The sequence below is a fragment of the Apostichopus japonicus genome, chromosome 19 (assembly GCF_037975245.1).
Source record: "Apostichopus japonicus isolate 1M-3 chromosome 19, ASM3797524v1, whole genome shotgun sequence".
NCBI classification, from domain to species: domain Eukaryota; kingdom Metazoa; phylum Echinodermata; class Holothuroidea; order Aspidochirotida; family Stichopodidae; genus Apostichopus; species Apostichopus japonicus.
In genome coordinates this window covers 20,376,593-20,399,575 of record NC_092579.1, presented here as the reverse complement: position 1 = coordinate 20,399,575, position 22,983 = coordinate 20,376,593, and the positions used below count along the sequence as shown (strand labels likewise).

Below are 22,983 nucleotides of genomic sequence, written 5' to 3'. Positions count from 1 at the left end.
ATACATGATACCACTTGAACGTGTCATCATCGTTTAGATATCTCATCTCGCCATATCATTATCAGCCTTTTTTTTATATCTTGGTCAAATATTTACATTAATTTAAATAGCAGGTGGCAGTGTAAGCTAGGACAAACAATAGCGATAATGGTTCCAAAGGTCATAATTAATGACAAACTTTAGGCCTACTGTCTTAAGCATCAATCTGTGATTAATGAGAGCATTTCAAGATCATCTTTTGTGATTTTTATTGCAGCGTAACAATGGAACACAATCACACATTTAACTGTATTTAAAGATGTAGTTGCTGCATTAAAGCAGACGCAAACTCAATCATTGTTAAACGGGATGAACAACTTCCTCAAACAAAATTTAAAATCTTATTCCTTTATAGAGATAACGCATGCGCATGTCCCCTCAGACAAAATAAGCTGAAGACCAGAGTAACTGTAAATATGACACAGGCGCGTAGCCAGGAATTTGCCAAGGGAGGGGCGAAACTGTAGATTTGGCATTGCAAACTATCTAAGCGTAGCGCCACCATGGTTGGCGCGAAGCGCACAAGAAAATTTTGGCTGAAAATGCCTCCCAGATCGCTGGAAAAGGCACTTCCCAGGCCTTGTAAGTTGCATCTTAGCATTTTCTCTTTTGAAAATACTAGAGATATCATAGAAACATTTTTAAAAAAATGTAAAAATATGCTCAAGGGAGGGGGGGGGGGCGGCTGCCCCCTTCGCCCCCCTTGGCTACGCGCATGATATGACATCATGGAACCATTATGTGCTACAATGTTTTATCTGGTTTTCTTAAAAATTCCAATCCTTATTTTCTGTTATGGGGATTCGTCTTGCAAATGCTGAATCCAAAATATTAAAGCTCTTAACATGTCTTAATACAGTCATTTCGGGAATCGTCTACAGGCACCTTTTTAACATTCAAACGAAGTATTAATCAAAAACATAACTTTATCTTAAAACATGAAGTGTGTTTATCTTATTTTTTTGTATAGCTATGATATGTACAGGTGTATTATAGGCACATATCGGCAGGCACACATCATAATACACAAACTGAACCTTTATTTTGTGGTAAATAAAAATGTGTATTTCTTTAAAAGCAAACGTTAATATACAACTATATTATTTGACTATATAATTATTACTACTATATAACTGTTTTCCTGTATAGTGCAACAGAAACGTACAAATATGAAAACTGTATCACTTGAATGCACAGGATAGTAAAAGGTGACTTCATCAGACTGATTTATATAGGGTTTTGAACCTTTATGGAAGTGCCAGTTGCGAAAAAAGGGTTTTTATCAAAGCGGTGGAATGCGTCCCCGAGTTCAATGAAGCCGACACTCCTGTCAGGGGCGGGGGGGGGGGTGGTCTGGTCTCTCTTCCTCCAGACAAAAGTAGAAGTCAATTATTGTGCATTCTGATACTCATTTAGGCTATAAATCAGTTCGTTATAAGTAGCTCTAAAAGTAAGAAAAGGTGGGGGAGGGGTGGGGTACACACATGATGATGGTATATTTCTAGCCAAAGCATATCTCCCGACTGAACCCCCCCCCCCCCCGAACTGTACGTGTAGCGCCTCAAATGCAGTTCGTGTAAACAAAAACTAATATTAAGTCCGAGTACAGGCTCACAGATCAGGTTTTGAGACAAGCCTAGTTTCAAAAGCTAAATGAGTATATAGTGTAACCTTCCTATTGTACAACTGGTATGTAATAGCTATTCATTCAAATTGATATATACTGTATTCATCACTTATCGTCATGTAAAGAGTCTGCGTGTCGTTCACATACGCGCAGTATGAACATATGTACGGAAAGGCTAAGGTGCCGTCGAATATACCTTAACTGTTCATTATAAAGAAGTTGATTACTGCATACCGTAATATCAACGCCATCTTAAAGTTGCCATAGATTTGTCCCGATTAAAGTAATGTTGGGTATTTCCAATTATACAACACCTAATTATATTCCGGCCATTTGATTGGTCAATTGCTCGTCGATTGTATGCAAAATCCGCTCTATTGCACGCTATGATGATAGAACCATGCGCCGTATACTTCTTTAAATAATATTGGGTATTTCCAACCAGCTGGCTAGTGTAGAGGTGGTGGCAAGGTGCGTAGTGATATATTTTTGAATAATATCAGATACGAGAAATTATGCGTAAGCTGTGCTGTTAATATAACACACCTATACTATACACGTAGCGGGAGTCTTGGTCAAAGCTTCAATTTCAATTCAGCTACAAGTTTATTTGCGTCGTATCTACCGGAAGTGACAGGAATTGCTGTCTGTACGGATGCAACGTTGTTTCCTTTTTGTAAATCTATTCCTGTGTAAATCTTGGTATCATTATAAGAACTAACACATCAACCTTATAGAAATACCAGATGTGAGAGATATACATAGGCCTAGGCTACATTGACTACACGTTTTGGGTTCAGTTTGACGCATAGAATTCATTTTCTTCAAGACGGATTATCAGGTGAGTAAAAGTTTGCTTTATTCAGTTTGAAACCGTCGAATGGAAAATAAAGTACTCAGTTCGTTTTATTTTTGAATTTTATCACGAAAGACCTTCTGTATAATCAAAGTAGCCGCAAATAAGTAGGAGCACCGAGTACATGTAGCATGGACACTTCGAAGTTCGGACACCTAAGCCTTAAAACACGCCAAAACTATATCCTCTGGTCTTAATCACTGGAAAATATACTTGATATGGTGGGAGAAGTGTATAATATTACGATACACGGCCAAACTTTCTTTCCTGCAAACTGTTTTCACGTTTCTTTCCAAGAAGTTTCTTCGTGATTGTGCAACTGCTTTTTCTTTGCTAGAGTATTGCAAAGTTCGGACACCCAACCCACAGTGTGGCGCTGGTGATAAAATTGGTGGCGGAGTTGCGCTTTCAGTAATTATAGCAGACTTCATAGATCTCCGTCATTTTATTGACAACTTTGCACACGGGTCATTTTGGAGAGAAAATAAATGTAGCTTTGTAGTTTTTCGTAAAATTGGCTGTTGCTATAGGTTGTCATGGTGAAATCGTGTATTTCTTACGGGTGTCCGAACTTTGCAGTGTTCCGAGCATCGCAATACTGTATACATCACGTAACGAACAGTACAATGAAACGTTTTGTAGTATAGCTATGGTTAAACTTAATTTTCAGTACTGTTGAATCTAATACAACTGTAGATTCTACAAAGTAGAATTCATGATATCGATGACAAAATATGCAGACATTTTTTTAAATGGTGTGAAAACTGCAGTGTTATTTTGTGCGTACTGAAGGTTGCCTCTTTTAATCACGATGATGGGCCTACGCAAACATGGTACTTTTGATAAACATTTGACCACTTATGGTCGATAAAATGGCGGATATCACATTCATAAATCACGTAGCTACGCCCCAGCTCTCATGATGTAGGACTGTATTCACACAGCACTGAGTATCTGCTTAGCGTACGTGGTATAGCAAACCTGTACACTTCATATTTGTGTGGACTTGTGTGGAAGCTGCAATGACCTAATTCTTATGTCTACCATTGTCATGAAACAACTGACATTTTAGTAGATGATATTCAACTTACAGAGAAGACTATATCAATGAAAATGATACGTAGTTTGCGTTGCCTGTCATACCTTACAGTTAAAAGTGTCATTAAAGGTAATTAACTCTTGCAGTTGATATCAGCGTTACAAGGCTTAGTGTACGTAGAGGATGTTTTCACCATTCATTCTTGTCTCTTTTATCATCTGACTATTGACTAATTGTTTCTAATTATGAATTAAAGCCTTTTCGCCTTTATTTTATAATCTTCCTTTGTTGTTACAACGACCTATGAATATGAAGCCTAAACCAAATCAAGTGACGATTCACTCGTTGATTGCATAGACTCGGTATATTCTAAACTTCACAGCAACCTTAATTGATACTTCACCCAAGCGTCAAATAATAGTAAAGGAAAGTTCACTATTCATGCTGGATTATCACCCCCGTTGTGTTATCGCTAACTGTGAATGTTTGTATAGCGTTGACATATTACGGTACTTTGGTGTCATTATGAGATAGTCCTAAGGTTTATGAGAACGTAACCTTATTCTACACATCGGTCCATACATTTTTTAAATCTATTTTTTAATGTGGTTTCAAAATCTAGTCACGAAGTACATGTTTAGGTTAAAGCGGCTGGCTTACTCGTTGTGTCAAATTTATTCCCTTATACCTCATGAAAGGTAAACAAGATTGTTCGAAGATCATATCAATGTGTTAGTCCCTTTACAACACGTTTTTAAAGTTAACACGTCATAACGATAAATTTGCAGTCCAAACGCATAAGTGATGTACCAACGTATATTTATATATAATTTAATGGGAATATTTACCGATACCATATTTTATTTTTTTCAGGTTCTGGAACAAGTCAAGATTTGTAATCATGGCTGTAGATAAAGCCGTTCCTCTGTGTCTCCCTGACAACCAAACATGGGATGCGGAAGAACAATGCATCCACATAAATGAAGGAGCTCCTCGAAACAAACTACAGCTCTGTGAAGAAGGTCTGAATATTATTAAAAGTATTGACCACTCTGTCGTGGTAGTCTGCATAACTGGTCCAGTCAGAAGCGGTAAATCCTTTTTGCTATCACAAATACAAAATGGCGGTAGATTCGACGTCCACCACGGGACAACATCAAAGACCACTGGCATATGGATTGCTTCTCCCGAATGTACTGTGATGAGAAACGGACATCCAGCCAGACTGATTTTCTTAGATACGGAGGGTCTTGGTTCTCTTAACACTTCAGACGGTAACGAAGATAACACATGGGAAAGAAAATTGCTGGCACTGAGTCTATTGCTAAGTTCATATTTCATCTTCAATAGCCAAGGTACACCTTCTTACGATGATCTATTAAAGCTGGGATTCTTGGCCAGTTTCAGTGAATTTGTTAAGAAGGCTAAACTGCCACAACGTAGTGGTCGGCCTACGCCCCACCAATCCAACACGTCATTACCCGACTTTCTCTGGCTCATTAGGGATGCAATTCTTCAACCAGAGCTCAAAAATAAGCCTTGTACTTGGTCGAATTACATTAAAGAAACGATATTGCAAAATAGAAACGCGAGTTCACCGGATCAAAGAAATCAGATCAGAAAGTCAATGGTTGACACATTTGGTGAAATTGATGCTGAATCTTTGCCGTTTCCGTCCATTGATCCAGTCGTGATTAAAACTCTAGATTCACCTGAAGGTATTTCAAACCTCGATCCGACATTCAATGATGCTATGCAGCATATTACTACAAAGATCAACAAGTCTGCAAAAGTGAAAAGGGAAGTGGGCAAAGTGTTGAAGGGACGAGACTTAGCTGATCTACTGCAAGCATACGTGAACGTTCTCAACACTCCTAACGGTATCATCGATGTGGAAAGTGCCTGGGATTGTCTTACAGCTGCCAAGGAAGCCGAAAGGCTTTATGCTAATGAAATGAGAGCTATACAAATGCCCTGTGAGGAAGAGCAAGTCGATGCATGTCATTTAATCGCAACAGATAAAACATTGACTCTTATATCTTCAAAAACTGGTAAATGTTCTGCGTCAGACATCGAATTTTACACGGCAAAGTTTAACGCGCAGATAAAGGAAAAGCTCCGGTCATGCCATGTGAAGAATGAAGAACTATCGCGTTCCCTGTGTAAGAAGATAAAAAAGAAAATGAAAACGAAATATCTTCAACAGACCAATGTAGCTGACTTGAAAGATGTAAAAAAAGCAAGGCAGGGGGCTCTTCAAGAGTACCAGAAATCCGCGAGAGGACCCGCAAAAATGGTTATGTTGAACGAACTAGAATCATTAGTATCCGAGTTTGAAGAACGCGCTGGAAATATATTGTCTGAAAAGTTCTTCGAACAGGCCGTTTCTTTATACAGAGATGAAATACGTAAGTTGAAAGTACCATGTTCAAACCGACAGCTTAATAAATTGCATAGATCTGCTTGTTCGAAAGCGGAAAGCTTCTACACTAACATGATTGGAAATGATGGAAATCGTCTTATATCTGATAGACGATCACAACTTTTAACTGAAATTGAGAATGAGAAGTCTATAATTGCTGATAATAACAGCCGGCTCTCACAGGAGTCATGTGACGACCTAATGCGGTCACTGAGAAATGAACACTTGAAACCAATCATCGATAACTTAGGAACTGGGAGCAACATTCAAGATTTAAAGGACGGATTTGAACGAGTTCTCAACCACTACGACAGTGGGGCGGTTGGACCCAGGTCACACTATGTACGGAAGAAGGCAGTTGAAGATGTTGAAACATTGATTGAAGAGAGTCAACGAACACTTATTCAGAGAGGAATGCACAAGGCAAAAGAGTTTTACACTCAACAGTTATATAATTTACCGTTGCCTTGTTCGGAGGAATATTTGTACAGAACTGACAGAACCTGTCTTGGTCAGGCAAAGGAACGATTTAAGTTTTACTGCACAGGATGTCCGTCCGAAGTGTGTGAAAAATCACTGCAGACGTTAACGTGGAAATTGAAAGGCATATTTGATACACGAATTTTTGAAATTCATGCAATATCAAGAGAGGATCATAGAAAGCAGATAGTACGGCTTGAAAGAGACTACCGTCTTGATGACACACTCCAAAATTCATCACAGAGAAGCGAAGACAGTGTTAAAAGAATTCATTCCCAAATCTTGAGAGAGTTCAAACAGTCGGCCAGGGGTGTGGGCGTCGATGAATTTTACGAAGAGACAAAGAGTAGGTACCAACAAACTCAGGCACAATGTAGGAAGGAAGATGAAGATGTGAATCAACTATTATGGACTGGCGGTGCCATAGCTGTTGGTTTGTTTGCATATGGTGTCAGTAAGTTGTTCGAAACATCAGATGATGATAAAGAAAGGAAAACCTCACGACGATCATCTCCGAGAAAATATTAGCAATAATTTACTTGTTGTGTTAATAATACATACATAGTAACGTTCACGTTTAGATGCTCCCTTTGATCTGAAAGATGGACATTTGAACCACACGATAGAAGCAGATGATATTGAGTTAGGTATTAAATCGGAAGGCAAAATAAAAGCTAAATTCGGTTAACGATCTATACGACGGCTAGTTTCCTACACTGACACCTTTCCCGTAACTTTTTTAAACATTTCCTCAGCTTTCTGTTCTCTATACGCATTCTGACGTTATTTAACCATGATTCTTCCTATTATCATCAGTCAAATATCCATGAGTTTTACGGTAACGTTTTCTTTCCAAATCTTTAACAAACTAGAGGAATATATAGATCAAGCTTTTGTTCCTAGTTTTTTTTAAAATTATGCCTGAGTTTTTTAAATAGAGTCAAAGGTCGGCAATTTTTCGTATAATACGAAGAAGTTAAAGTGGATATTAAATTAATATTCCAGAATTAACTGTACATTTTGAGCAAATTAAAGAAAAAATATAGATGACTGTTTTTTTCTTCTTCAGCTTCTTGTTACAATAAGTACATACACATAAAAAAATGTACTGCAACATCCTTTCTATAGTAGAAATGTTTTAAGTTGTTTATTTTTTAAGTTATGTTCAGAACATTACATTCTTTGATAGGTAATTTAAGCAAAAGTCATATGTGGATTACCTGCAAAGTTGGTCACCCTTAGAGAACAAATGTTTACGTGAAAATTAGTTAACATCGGTCTGGCATTGGGGTGGTGATCCGTGGTGGGGGGGGGGGGGGGTGGTGATCCGTCAAGATTGTTAGCGAGCGAAATCAATCTATCTTGTGATGCAAATCTGTCACAGTTGCCAATAAATATGGTTCGAGCTTTCAAATTTGCGTTTATTCAAATTGTCCGAGGATTCCGACGAGATGATGTTATTCGATAGGATGTTATGTAGATTTCGCTTTGTTTCTATACGTGTACTTTGTACTTGATTAATTCTTTCTTTTTCTTCCTTGAATGTACTGAAAACACTTCTTTATCAGTAGTAAGTATCTCATTAAGTTGATGCAGTTGTATGTATAGCTATAATTTGTTGAAGGGTTTGAAAAACCGAAACGTGTTAAATATATCTGTTCCAACTGACTTTTGCACTGTGTAGTGTACCTTGTATGTTTCGACGCAATGTCTCCTCCAGTGTAATGCAATACTTTGACAACGGTTGTCATGGTAATAGGTAACGTTCCTTAATAGCGATTCTATAGGGGGTCATTCACGATGGGGTGACCATGGAGGTCCATGTCTGCGAAAAGGGGTAAAACAAAACTGTCAGTTTGAGTTTCTTTGTTACATCAACAATGTTATGTCAAAAAATCTTCTTAAGTTCGAAGGTCAGAGGTCAAAAGCCAAATTAAGTGAAAGTAATTTCGAGCCATAACTTCATAGAAAAATATTGAATTGACATTATAACCTTTGCAGGTATAAGTAGTTAAAAAGTCATAAGTAATTATTCATTAAAGTGGTGTAGCAATGAGATACGGAACTTCCTGGATTTCGGTCTTGTTTGAAGTTGCGATTATATACACGAATTGCGAAAGGTGGAGAGACATTAGAGCTTCTGTATTCGAGTGAATTGTGAAGTTGATACTGCTCTGCAAATAGAAAGAAAATAACTGCTAACATTTCTGCAAAAACAATCCTTTTACTCAACTGAGAAGAAAGCATTCGTACAAAGACTGGCCGGCATACATAAAAATACGGAAAAGAAAAACTGCGGATACACAAGCTTAAGATTACTTTATATGCTCAGTCATCAATCATTATATATTATCCATCAAAAGGAAGATAATAACATTAACAGACACTTGCAAAACTGTCCAATTAACTATAATTTTCGATACCACAATGAAGCAATTGCTCACGGTATATGCTTTTACATAGTGCAATCATATATGAAGGCTGCACGATAAAAAATATGATTGATAAAGCCAGCCTGTCGTTTCTAAAAAAAAAAAAAATGAAATGCAATTGCCTCTCTTGCTTTATTATGAATATCAATTATATGTTAATTTAAAACTCTTTGGACAATGAACAATTATCGTCGTTAAAATCAGATTCCTGGATGAAGCAACGACTGGTCCAATGCGACTTATGCACGTGATATGACACGTATGACAATATGAAAACGACAGGTCAAGTCGACCTGAATTCAGGGGTTTCACTTTCCAAACAAACATGTAGCCTATACATTTTAAAACAAGCCAAAATGTAGCTTCAGCTGCTATGGAAAAGACTAAGTGTAGATTTATGAGTATAACCGATACGACAAGATATGGTAAGGAAATATACAATTTGATTTCAATTATGCAATTTGATAAGCTGGCGTAATTAATATGTTAACTTCCATTGTATATAAGGCTTTGTACTATCATGCCAACATAACAAAGATCGCCTTAATGCTGGTCCTTATGGTCTATCAAAGATATTTATTATGGTTCATTCTCATAAGCTTACGAGTTTATACACAAAACTAAAAAACAAACAATCAATGTGCACTAAAATTAACCGTGATACCAAATTAACTGCTTAATGTTAACAACCATTTAGACTAGTAGAAAGATTTGTATTCAACGCCTGTAGTCTTAAAATTTGAACCATATGATTTTTTGAATATCCTTAAACCAATTTTGGTCGCCAAGGCAACGACTGCTACCGCGAGTAAGACTACCGCGAATATGGCATTAAGGTCCGATGGATTCCAGTGGGCTGAAAGGTTACCAGAGAGAGCCCAGATCACGACCAGCCAAGAAGTGTATACGTTTGCAAGATATGGTTCCAGCAGCGTATTCTCCAGGATTGCGAGTAGTACTATCACCACTGCGAGGACGGTGAAACAGATGGTACCCGATGTCTTTACGTCGACGCCAAGGAGGTATATTTGTACAATAGAGAGACTGATCAGTGACGCAATGGTTAACCAGGTACAATAGAGAGAGATTCCATTCTGAATAATCACGTAGTTGGCAATCAGATCTCCCCTGAAGAAACAAAATCAAACCCATTCAAATCAATCAATTCAATCTAAGATCGTCATTATAGGGGAGACATATTTTACATTCCCTGAAAACTGTTTTGTAACTCCGCCACCAGCAACTTGTACATGACAAACTTTTTAATTATCAATGGCGTGTTTTTCGTTCCTAGATAATCCCAATGTGGCTCACCAGGCTAAATAGTACATACCACGATCTTCGTATATTTATGTAATTTACAGTTAAATACATAGTCTAGGCATATTGCTTCAAAAATCTCAAGCTGGGTTTGGTTTACCAACCACCATATCTTGAGCGGTGCGGTTAGGAGGGGGCAGGAGGACTAAGACGTCATGTCGTCAATGGTGAGGGGTTTAAGGAAGGGGGAGACCCTCCCGTTGAGCAATTTGGTGAAATAGAGGATGCTGAGACGCAAAATGGTGCTATATTTTGCAGGTTTTGAAGCAATGTGGAAGAGGTTTCGACTTTTCAAGTTGTACCGCAAATAAATATATATACATATACAGTACACTAGGATTTTGGTAATATTCTCACTGCAAATGGAAGCCCCCCCCCCCCCCACCCACAGCATGTAGTATAGATGAGTGCACCCTTGACAAGCTTACTATACCTTTGTCGCTAAGAAGGACATTAACTGGCATATTTTACCTGTATGTCTTGTATAGGTCTCCGTAGAACTTGAATACCCGGATGCTGTTATTGATGAGCGCTACGTAAAGCGTCACCGCCGAGAGAACTATAATAACGAGTGCGTAAACCATCTTCTGGTTACAGAAGAAGAAACACCAGCCTGCATTGGTAATGAGATTTAAGGTATAGGCCACCAGGAATCCATACGTTATCACAGGTGGATATTTGTACAGAGGTTCATCGTTGTCATTATTTCGGCAAATCGTTGACAAGACATAGGCTATAAGTACCAGCTGCCAAGTATAAATTAAACCCCAGATGGCGAATGTCCAGTTAGCTGGAGTCACTGGAGTTGTGTATTTATCGGACACTTCACCAATCGATGTCTCAAAGATTGCTGTAAATATAAAATAAGAGAGACAAAATCAAACAACAGTATAATGTGAATTGTTCACTATATACCGCAGTGACTCCATTATTCTTTCGTCTTCATTTTACCCGGGCTGCCTAGCGCCAAGTCGGGCCAGGGGACAATTACATCATCGGGCCTATTTCGCTCTCTGTCTCTTTCCTCCTTTTACTTAAGGTCTACCTAATCCCCGCAGTAGTACGTGCGACCTTTCCTTTATAGGGTATAATACGAAAATTAGAGTAGTTTACACTTTATCGTATATTTTCCCGGGTCCCCAAAATCACACCGGTCCCAGGGACTGTAGCCGCCTGACACCCCCAAGCCCACCCTCGAGATGATTTATACTAATCGTCACCCACTGACAAATTTATGATGCTATGTGCTGCAGGGAAATGGGAGACATTTGTCACATCGGTATAGCAAAGAAGACCATTGGACCATTTTCTACTAAGCATGAACAGCTCCTGGATAACGTGATTGGACAAACGAATTTTGCTAACTTTTCAAACGGGCAATATATGAAAAAAATGAGATGTGCAATATGCAAGAAACCCGTAATAGCCAAAAAGATATCCCGATGAAGGACAGACATGCACAATCACCAAAAAGTAGCCGATTAATAAAGGGTATTAATACAAATCAAAATTTAGATACTAAATCATAGCCAACATCAGACAATTCACTTAAATATATCGCATTAAAAATTACACGTAATGAAGTATTTAAAGTATTAAAAGAAGCATGCAACATAAGTAGAATTCATTGTGACAAAAATATTACCATCGTAGAACATTATTTATATCATTGCCATACTATACGGTACTCTATAATTGAAGCAATCACTCATCATTATAACTAATTAGGCCTACAACACACGGTGTCATATTTCGTCACAGCTGTTTTAAACTACGTTATAGATCCCATTGTTTTTGTTAATCACAACATTACATTACAGCAAGGGCGTAGGAACCGGGGGGCAGTGACAAATGTGGAGGGGCGGAAGTATCATTCCGCCCCCGCTTCGTTCAACGAACTCAGGGCCACAACTCCTTCTCATTCGAACCGACCTTGCCTTGAACACACGGGCGTAGGAACCGGGGGGCTGGGGCGCCAGTCCCCCCAGTGAAAAATATGGGGGCGGAAGTATCATTCCGCCCCCCCCCCCGCCTCGCAAGTCAGAAAACCCCTTTTTCATTTCCAAATGAGAAAAAAAATCTCATTTGGAGCACCAAATTGCATCTGAGGCCAGGTGAAAATACAAAATTAAGTTTACAAAATGGAGTGGGTGTTGAAGTGTGCTATATTGCACCAAATTGCATCTGAGGCCACCTGGAAATGCAAAAAAAAATCCCCCTCCCCTTAGACCCCTCCCCCAGGCCGGCCATCAGTCTTCAGCCCCCCCCCCCACTCAGAAGTACCTTCCTACGCCACTGCATTACAGATAGTCCTGATTATACAAACAAAGTACTGTAGTAGACTCAACAACAACTTTAAGCCAAGTTCTTCTTCTTAATCTAGTTCAATTAAAATCCACTGCCGGAATTTTCTTTCGCTTTAGAAGACTGCAGGTTAATCATTAGAAAGCGTTACATCTGTTATCAACATTTCCATCACTTGTACACATAGAACAGAACGAGTCTGATGCTTACACAAGACTATTATTACTGGTCTCGTATCTGCATAATCTGTCGCTTATTATTACCAACAACGTGACACGCGTGTTTAAATCCGGCCACATCGTATGAGCATGGACAATCCATCAACAATTCTTTACTTTACCAATTTGAAAGCAAAATGTATTAAACTCTATATGACACAAGTGGGCATGGTACCGCCAGCGGACCGTATGCGGTCCTCGATCTAGCCTTTGTTAAGGCCAAGTTTTCTTTGCCAAACGCGCTGGGTCGATCCTTGCTATTCACCACGCTATGAGCTATTCGTTAGCGTGTGATTGCGCCTTTGCATGATTCTCCTGTGATCGCCTGGCCTCTAAAGCCCGGGTCACATATGCGCGATTCAACTCGCAATACAATTGAAGGTTGAATCGCGTAGTTAGACACGGGTATCAACTTGTTGCGCAATAAAAGTTGCGCCGTCGATTTGGGTTGATTTGCAATATAGAGCAATGTCCTAATCAGTGCAACTTCTCAGAAGCAACTTCTCTGATTCGCGTGATTTTAGTTGCGAGTTGAATCGCGTGTTGAATCGCGCAGATATGACCCGGCCTTAAGCGTATGTAGAAAGGGGGCGCGGTGGGTGGGGGGGGGGGGGGATATAACAGCAGTAGCACTTTCCTATCCTCGAGCCCGTGCACTCTCTGAGACCGGCGAGATTTTGAAAGTCCATACATTGCGGTCCGCGGAAGCGTATATCACAGTAAAACATGAAAGCTTATTCGTACTTTCAAGGGAGTTGTCATCATTGTAGAGGCTATTGAGATAGGATAATTGAACATAACAGATGGACAATTCGCATGGGTTAATTTCTTATGTTTGATTTCCATTTTAATGACCACAGGAATATGATATATATAATCTAAAGCGTTGGGGTTCGTTAATTTGTTAAATAGTTTCTCAGTGGGCCAGCTGGATCAGATTCCGTGCCCATTCCTGGTCAAATACTCTCTTCATGTTAACTATTTGTTTTTCAAGTTTTTTTTTCAAGTTTTCTCATGAGAAACGAGAGAGGCATTAAGGTCTATTAAATAGACATGTCAAATATTTACTTACGAATTATGGCTTCCTCTCCAGCACCAGCAAGGTAGTTTACAAATAATGTTAGGGCAAATAACAACAAGATGCCCACAGATAACGCAACGAAACGGAAGTCTTGAGCCATGGCTACTATATCTGCTGGGAAGAAAATATTAACAACGACTCTTGATGAAATGAAACTAATATGTGTGATTAACAATATCGGGAAATTTATTACTGTGTGTCGAAAACCGTGAATAATTTCAAACCATTGCAAACTGTTTAATCATTCACAAATTGATAAGCTATCCTAATATCAATATACTTAATACTGTGCCCAATAACACACTATACCTTATTTGTCATTGTTTTGTAAGAACTTAGGGTTCCGTGTCCTATCACACTGATAACTTGGTCAAAGTCATCATTATTATATATAGTCTGTGAACTTAAGGCTTTTATAACAAGGTACCACGTGATTCTTTGCTAATAGGCTTGTGTAACTACGTAACGTATATGGTAAGTTCAAGTCATAGTGATGTGAGACGGATGTACAATAGTCAGTTGAAAAAAATTACCTTAATTGTCACATTGTAACAACATTACGGCATAAAATTAAAAATGTTTGCACACTTCATGCTTTCAGGTATATAACTTTACTTGAAATATCGGATGTCACTGTTTCACCAACACCCTAGTACATCAGTTTCTGCCCAGATTTTCCCTCGTATGCATTTTGTAGTTTGACTTTTCGCCAATTAAATGAATATGCCAAAACAAGCTTTTACATTAGGTCATGTGATGTCTTTCTTTTAGATCGGATGAACATAACTGTAATTGTGGTATCTATATAAGCAATGCACCATCCTGTGTCTATTACTTAGAGATATCTTACGAACATACTGTCAGTACGAGTGCTTCGAAGCATGATATGAGAGTACTGCAGTGAAGAGTGGTATTAGCATTATAGCAAGTTGTATATAGTCTGATATCCTTTGCCGTTTAAATATGATATGCAAACACGATATAATCTGCTATTGAAATTCCATCCCTGCAGTATACTTCCAGGAGTTTTCGCAGTACATCCTGAGGTGCATACGTTATCAATTACGTCATAAAATACAGTTCACCCTTGGCAAGAAAACTTAAGAGAGATATGGTTTTCCAACTTACCGTGTTATAACCGGGTAGTCTGTATATGTAGGCCTATATGTTGTGGTTTACTGTTCGCGGCACACCTCTAGTCTGGTCAATAAACTTAAACAATGAAACTATACTGTTCAGCTTGTATAATTTTGGGGCAACAAAAATCACCCAACCGACACAATTATATCACCATACGGAAGATGATAACGACCATTTTAAGCTTAGTAGCACTTATGCAAATATATTACCATACGGATGCTGATAGTGGACATTAACACGTAACAACTAATGTCCAGCGTAAAAAGTTGAAAATAATAGTTAACGGACCAATCAGATGGAATGTATGAACAGTTATATATACATAGTTATATAAATATAGTATTTATTTATGATGGGGAGGGGGAAATCGGAGACACGTATATATTTTGCTTCAGACATCCGTGCCTCGACCTATATGAAAATTATTTCCCTTTTTTTCTAGAGATGAGGTAAATAACATAGTTTAGTCTCCCCATTCATAAATTGTCCAGGTCATTCGTACTATTTTCTCCTTTTTCTGTGTGTTTGTGGAAATTTAACGGATCATTTCTGAAAAATAACTTGACTGCCAAGTTCTCTTTGTTTGATCATATTCCACTCAATAATATTTTGAGTAAGCTCGCTACAAGGTATTTTAATGTATGTTGCAATGTCGCTAACGCAAAGAACCCAGCCCCCCCCCGGCCAATCCCCGCTCTGAATATCTGATATTGCAGGATACCATTGACTACCGGTAACTAAATTGTAGCACAGTTGCATTGTTAGGCAATACCTGACCCCAAAGATACTCTTAAACTGTTGAAATATTTCACAGTGTATGTGGTTAACTGTGATAACGATCGGTTAAGTTGACTTTATTTTGTAAATAATTAAATGCATCTTACTATCCAACCTGCCATGTGAGTTATTCCTCACGTGTTTTAGATTGCACACGTCTTCGAACGAAAGGGGCATCTTTAAAATTGGAATCGCGCCATCATATAGAAATGTTATTTGTGGGGGGAACTGGGGACCTGCAACCTAAGGCTCTGTTAATAATTTATTCTCTTGGAGAAATTTCTGAAATTCTCAAACTGCATCGGTATAGACTCTTGTTTACATAAGCCTTTAGTTCCAGTGATGTGGAACCATATCTATTTCTGATTTAGACTGCTAGTGTACCGTATAGAAAAGCAAACACGTAAATTAGTCAGAACTTGTTGCAAAACCGACGAAAAATAAACTTACATTGCGTCGTTTGAAAATTGCGCTTGAAGGGTATATACAGTTGTGCGTCACTGTGGAGATAAAGTAACAGTTTATTAGTTCCCTGTCATTTCTGTATCAGCGCCCTCTTAATTTGAGCGATGAGTTGATTAACTTGCTGTAACAGGGAGGTGTTACCTATACTTACACATAACCCTGCCTATATCGTATCGGTAAGATCATCTGACTATAAACAAAGGGATCAGATGCCGATCCAGGGCTAGAGGGTAGGGAGTGTACACACCAGTTCCCCCTTTCAATACTGACACCCCCCCTGTAGATAAATATTAGATATAGTGTATTTTTACACAACCCTTGGGTGTAAAAATAATTACCTAATTTATAGACTAAGTGTACCTCAAAATGCACCATATCAAGTGCTACATGGGAGTCGGTTTCAACGACCTCATGGTCATAACCCTTCTTTTAAAAACCATGGCTCCTCCCCACGGAAAGGGGGACAGGGGAATGGGAGGTTGGGGATGGTGGGTCGGCGCCACCCATATCCCTGAATCTGTCGTTATACGCAATTTGCACGTATAGATTACTTTAAAAACTCTTGGCTTTTTACTTATTTCGTCCACGTTGGTGAATAAAAGTACATGCAATTCATTGTGTCCAGAAAATCAACAATTAAAACCGTTGTTTATTAGTTTACTGTTATAAGCCAAAACAATTATCAAATATATACATTTGCAAGATTGAATAAAGGAAAGCTGAGGTATACAATATCAGAAACATGATTTTACATAACACATGAAAACTTCGAATAAGGAGACGAAACATTGAAGTCTTTCATTTCGGGACAAACTGTCGAACGCGAAAGTGAGTAAGGCGATTGGAGAAGTGAAATTACATTATAGATCAATTTAAAGCCATATAGGTTATAAAACAAATGAATACAAAATCATTCAAAAAGCATATGAGCTAGTCCTGATGTAGTGTCCGGGAGAAGGCAGATTGATGCAAACCATATGATGCAAACACAAACCGCCACATTACATCATACGCAGGCCTTCATATATTTTAAATGTATACATGTTGAATTAAATTGCATACTTCATTGTTGTCATCAGTGGCGTAGGAAGGTACTTTTGAGTGGGGGGCTGAAGACTGATGGCCGGCCTGGGGGAGGGGTCTAAGGGGAGGGGGTGTCCCCCTCCCCTTTGGATTTTTTTGCATTTCCAGGTGGCCTCAGATGCAATTTGGTGCAATATAGCACACTTCAACACCCACTCCATTTTGTAAACTTAATTTTGTATTTTCACCAGGCCTTAGATGCAATTTGGTGCTCCAAATGAGTTTTTTTTTCTCATTTGGAAATGAAAAAGGGGTTTTCTGACTTGCGAAGCGGGGGGGCGGAATGATACTTCCGCCCCTCCACATTTTTCACTGGGGGGGGGGGGGGGGCTGGCGCCCCCAGCCCCCCGGTTCCTACGCCCTTGGTTGTCATAAGGGTTTACACTACCTAAATAAACTAATGATTACTACTTATGAGAGCAGTCTACATGCACGATATTAGATGATGACATTTTGAAAGTTTTTGTCGGTCGGCGTCAAGTTATTTTTTTCAAAACTGTAACTGCTGTCTTAGCTTAACGCTTTTTTCATTTCCTCTCATGGTATTTTTGGATGGATATTTTTGGGCAACTGTTGCGCTCCTGTGTGGAATTTTGATCCGTCTGTACCGTTGCATTGCAAGGTAAGACTTGCTCAAGAAATAAACAACAGAAAAACAAAGGATTACTATAACAGCAATGCATGTCGCGGAACTAGTATCCCAGTTTTCAGTCAGGCAACCAATCAGAAGCCAGATGACAACCAACCAGTGCGCGAAGATGTAGGTTGCAAATTTTTCGTGGAAACTGTTTTCAACGAGCACTGATATAAGCATGAAGAATACGAGCAAACTCAGACTGACAACACCAGATACATTTTGAGTTTGTCCTGTCTGGTACACAAGTATCACCGCCAAAGACAATAGTGCTTCCAGACCACTCCAGGCAAAGATAAATGCCATTCCGTTTTGGAAGAAGACATGCCTCCGGACGAAATTGCTCCTGTAACGAATCAATTTGAAGATGAGTGTTAGAAAATTAAGGAGATGACAGTATTTCAATATATAAAGATCATGGTAACTTCTGAACTGTTGGCTTTGATCCTAACATAATATTGTTCAAAGCAGTGGCGTAGGAAGGTACTTTTAAGTGGGGAGGGGGGGGGGGGCTGAAGACTGATGACCGGCCTGGGGGAGGGGTGTAAAGGGAGGGGTTTCCCCCTCCCCTTTGGATTTTTTTTTGCATTTCCAGGTGGCCTCAGATGCAATTTGGTGCAATATAGCACACACCAACCCACCCACTCCATTTTGTATATAATTTTGCATTTTCACCTGGCCTTAGATGCAAATTGGTGCTCCAAATGAGATTTTTTTCTCATTTGGAAATGAAAAAGGGGTTTCCTGACTTGCGAAGTGGGGGGGCGGAATGATACTTCCGCCCCCTCCATATTTTTCACTGGGGGGACTGGCGCCCTAGCCCCCGGTTCCTACGCCCGTGTGTTCAAGGCAAGGTCGGTTCGAATGAGAAGGAGTTGTGGCCCTGAGTTCGTTGAAGCTGACTCCATTGCAGGGGGTTCTTCGTCAGAAGGAAAAACATGACTTGGTGCATTCTGAGGCATGGTTAAGATATTGATTAGGCTTGTAAACAATGGTGTGCTAATTATTACTGTGGATTGGAAAGTTGTAGGGCATTGAAATCTCTTGCTTGAGATTAACGTTATCCCAAAGATTATTTCCTGAGAACTATAAGTGGGATTTGTAGAAGAGGGAGATGGAGATGGAGGAAGGTGGTAAATTACACTCTTTTCTACCTGAAGTAGGTAACATAATTTATATGCACAAACATGAACCCAATTTGGACTTTTCGTGCTTGAAGACTTCCTCTGTGTTAATAATTGTCACACATTGTCTATGTTAACAAACAGACATAGTTTGTCTATATGCACATATATTTAATCGTATCATCAAAATACGATCTTTGAACCAAATGTATAATCTCGTTTCTATGTTATTGTTTATTTAATTTGATGATTACAGACACTAAAGATCAACTCAACGTTTGAAATGTTATCTGACGCCGTTATTCACTTATTTAGTATACTGTGTATGGTATCATAATGTTAGAACACTTGCTTTGTTTTAAATGCAAGGTGTTTAATTATTGATAGCGTGATTAGTCTTTCGTTATGAGCCTGATGCGTTGAAACAATGGTCAATATATCACAGCTTTACCACCTTCAAGGCGCCCTGCTTTCGATGGAACGACAATTGAGAAATCGTATCTGGATCCGTTCACATTAACTGTGTTATTTTTCATGATCTATTATGAAAGTTTGGTATATTTCAGTGACTTCCACTTTAGTGTCAGTGATTAAAGCCACAGTTGAGTTTGTGTGAGTAACTGAGCAAACACACATGACTCCCATTCATTTACAGACAATGCCATAACATCCCATGCATAGTGCGCAGGCGCAACTTTGGATATGTATAACCACCACCCAAATATAATAACATATATCTAATTAACAGTGGACAAAATATGCAGCATCTTACCTGAAAGTTTGAAAAAACTCTCTTCTGAGTTTAGAAACGTTGTATACGTGTATTCCAAGGCACGTTAGAAACAATAAACTGGTGATGCAGAGCAATGGTAAATAAACGATAAAATAGTACCGGTCGTAGCAGAAGAATGCCGAATTAAGTATGCTAATCGCCAGTGTGTAAGTAGCTACAAGTCCCGTTGATATTGCTTCATTGTAACCGTCAGCTTGTTTCTTGCAGATGGTATATAAATGATGAAGAATCCATGTAACCTGCCAGAGGTAGATCAGTCCCCATAGACCATTTACCCAGGCTGATGGTGTTATTACTGTGTGGTAGACAGACGCCACATCCTGCTTGTTGTTCTTGAACCAGGCTGTTGAAAGGTTGATAATTGTTGTTGTTGTTTTTTTGTAAAGAAAAATAACATCATAATGACCATTTCACTGGAAGTGTAAAATGTTCGGATATTTTCAGAAATGTTCTTGCAGTAATAAGTGAATATATGAAATATTACAACGCAGATAGTTCTATGATTAATGGCATCCATAATAGCGGAATATAATTATGATTGTACAAACTGCACTGATTTTCTTCGGGCTCATCTATATCGATTTTTCTTACTTCTAAATACCAGGTAATTTACAACGAAATGCCGTATTATAATAAGACGGCTTCATTCATTTTGTTAGATGGTGGGCTGGACGACGGGACAGGGACTGAAGCTGAGGGAAGGGGGGGGGGCGGTTAGAGCGTGGGTGGATGGATTGACGGAAAGGGTCTAGGCGGTGAGGGGACTGAGGGGGGACATGAACTGGACGAGGGATTGTGACTGGAAGAGGGAAGTAGACTAGAGGCAGGTTAGGGACAGGAGGCGGTCTTTTGGGAGGATCAAGAAATTGAAAGCAACTGTTAAACATTCTGTTAGAAAATGCCCTGTATAAAAATGTTATGCATATAAGTTTAACTGTTGAATATCCTTAGTTTTAATGATGTTAATGATTTCCACTACCTCTGAAATTGCCAGAAGTCTTCATTGCATCTTAAGTACCCATTGCATGGTGAAAGTATAATACAATAAGTATGCAATATCAATTCCCATGATTTTTAAAAGGGATAAATTATTCAGAAATATGCACACTTTTTCACAATTCACCATTTTATCTTTGTTTTCAAAAGTTGAAAGCCCATTGATTAGTGGTCCATTTAATTTGAACATCGCCTGCACGAGAAGTCGACAATAAATACATGTGATCTTCATAAAGATATTTGCCATAAGATAATCCATGACGGATAGCAACGTCATGATTACATGGCACTTGTAGCAATTCAGCTTCTTCAGTGGCGGAGCGTCCATACAGTCAGGGGGGCGAATGCCCCCCCCCCCTGACGGACTCAAATGGACTGCTTGCGCCCTTTTCAGCTTTTTACTACTTTTTACTTATTCGCGATTATTGACTTTTTATTGCGCTCTCGTCTACCTATTGACATTTGTCATATTCTGTTGGTGTAATTTTCTGACAAAATGGCGATGACACCTATTTATTCTTTGTTTATCTGCAAATTAGCAAGGCCCGGAAAGGGTCATTTCCAGCGATCTAGGGAGTATCTTTACTCAAAAATTTTCTGTACGCTCCGCGCCAACCTGTGGTGGCGCTCCGCTTAGATAGTGTTGAAAGCGCCCCTACAGACCATTCTTGCCCCCCCCCCTGACCAATACCCCTAGCTCCGCCACTGAGCTTCTTCTTATAATAGTACAGTTTTGGAAGCTGTAACAGCGGATGTTAACAAAGACATACTTTCTATAGCAACGACCTATAGTAAGTTTGCATATAGGGAAAGGTACACAACACAGGGTGTAGGCTATATTTGTTAATTATGGTATACTAATATACTTACTGGATTCACTGTTGTCTGCGAAATATGCTAACGAGCAAAGCACCACAGAGAATAATGTTACGAGAAGAGAAAAGAGAATAAGAAAAACATGAAGAGGGTCCCGAGACATATCGTCAGCTGTTGAAGTTTGGGATGAAGATACCTGCACTTTGTTTCAAAGTCATTCACCATTTGAGTTTATAATAGTCATAATTCTATAATTACAATGACAAATGGATACTTGCGGGCATATAGCTCAATTCGTCAAAATATTGCTCAACATTTTTCTTGAGGTATGCCAAGAGAAAGTTTTTAATTCCATAAAAGAACTTTAAACACTCTAAATCGGAAGTCAAAAGAATCTTGTTCCTCCAGTCAAAGTCAGTGGAAACTTCTGCAGTTTTCAAGGTCTTAGAAACTGGTAAATTTATAACCAGATGACTTTAGTACAGGAAAACAAATTAAATCTCGTCAGCAAGATCCGTATACATGTACATTATCCGATTCGAAGAAGACAGTTACGTTCACTAATTTAATATAACAATATTTTTTTTTATGGAATTCACTAACATGGCAAGATGTACGACTTATCTGAAAGAATATATAGTAAGTTATTAATAAAAAAAAATAACTCTAGTTTAAAACTAGGTGCACTTTGTATCAGATCGGAAGGGCGTGGAAACGTTTAACATACCGTTTATATCGGTATACTATTCATTTTATTTGTAGATCCTCGAGCCTTATTATACACAATCATCATCTAATCTCTCACGTTGTTGGCATCCGTCGCGTTGAGAGATGGCTAATTTGATACTTAACATTTACACTCTTGAGTTCAAACAATTGATTTTGAAAGCTTAATTGTCAATAGGTAAATAAGAACAAAGGTTAAAGATACCTCTTATTCTCTTGAAAGCTTGAACGTTAAGTAAACTATAGTAATCAATCTCCGCTGATAGCTACCATCGATTTCGTGTATACAAAGGATAGCAGGCTTGGTATGTTAGTTTAACTACGCAATGACCTTATTGGGGGTGGGGTGGAGGGGGGCGGGTGGGGTGAGAATAATTAAAGAGAAAAACCAAGCAGGGGTGCTTACCAGTTGAATAATCGAATACGTACCAACAATATGTTAATTAGCAGATATTAACACCAGTTGCATTGAGACGAAATAATTCAATGTGGCGTATACAGATGTTATAAAAACGTGAGGGACAGAAGATAAGATAATGTCCCGTGTTTTATAGAGAAGAATTTAAAAAAAATAAAACTGTTAGCAAACTGCTTATCCACCTGCAGAGAGC

At 38.8% G+C, this 22,983-nt stretch overlaps 3 protein-coding genes across 3 annotated transcripts; 1 reads left to right on the top strand and 2 right to left on the bottom strand.

Moving 5' to 3' along the window:
• The first annotated feature begins 1,828 nt into the window (after window positions 1-1,828).
• Window positions 1,829-7,300, top strand: LOC139959945 (uncharacterized). Its single transcript, XM_071957891.1, has 2 exons — window positions 1,829-2,507; window positions 4,435-7,300. Exon 2 carries the CDS (start codon window positions 4,463-4,465, stop codon window positions 6,989-6,991), a length of 2,529 nt encoding a protein of 842 aa, XP_071813992.1. The 5' UTR covers window positions 1,829-2,507; window positions 4,435-4,462; the 3' UTR covers window positions 6,992-7,300.
• A 1,855-nt stretch (window positions 7,301-9,155) lies between these two features.
• LOC139959946 (uncharacterized) lies at window positions 9,156-15,104 on the bottom strand. The gene is made up of 4 exons (XM_071957892.1): window positions 14,947-15,104; window positions 13,810-13,929; window positions 10,687-11,065; window positions 9,156-10,023 (listed from the first exon to the last, which is right to left on the bottom strand). Exons 2-4 carry the CDS (start codon window positions 13,916-13,918, stop codon window positions 9,594-9,596), a joined length of 918 nt encoding a protein of 305 aa, XP_071813993.1. The 5' UTR covers window positions 13,919-13,929; window positions 14,947-15,104; the 3' UTR covers window positions 9,156-9,593.
• A 1,698-nt stretch (window positions 15,105-16,802) lies between these two features.
• LOC139959943 (uncharacterized) lies at window positions 16,803-22,610 on the bottom strand. The gene is made up of 3 exons (XM_071957888.1): window positions 21,701-22,610; window positions 19,814-20,177; window positions 16,803-18,263 (listed from the first exon to the last, which is right to left on the bottom strand). The coding sequence occupies exons 1-3, from the start codon at window positions 21,807-21,809 to the stop codon at window positions 17,774-17,776; spliced, it is 963 nt and encodes a 320-aa protein (XP_071813989.1). The 5' UTR covers window positions 21,810-22,610; the 3' UTR covers window positions 16,803-17,773.
• Between the last annotated feature and the right edge of the window lie 373 nt (window positions 22,611-22,983).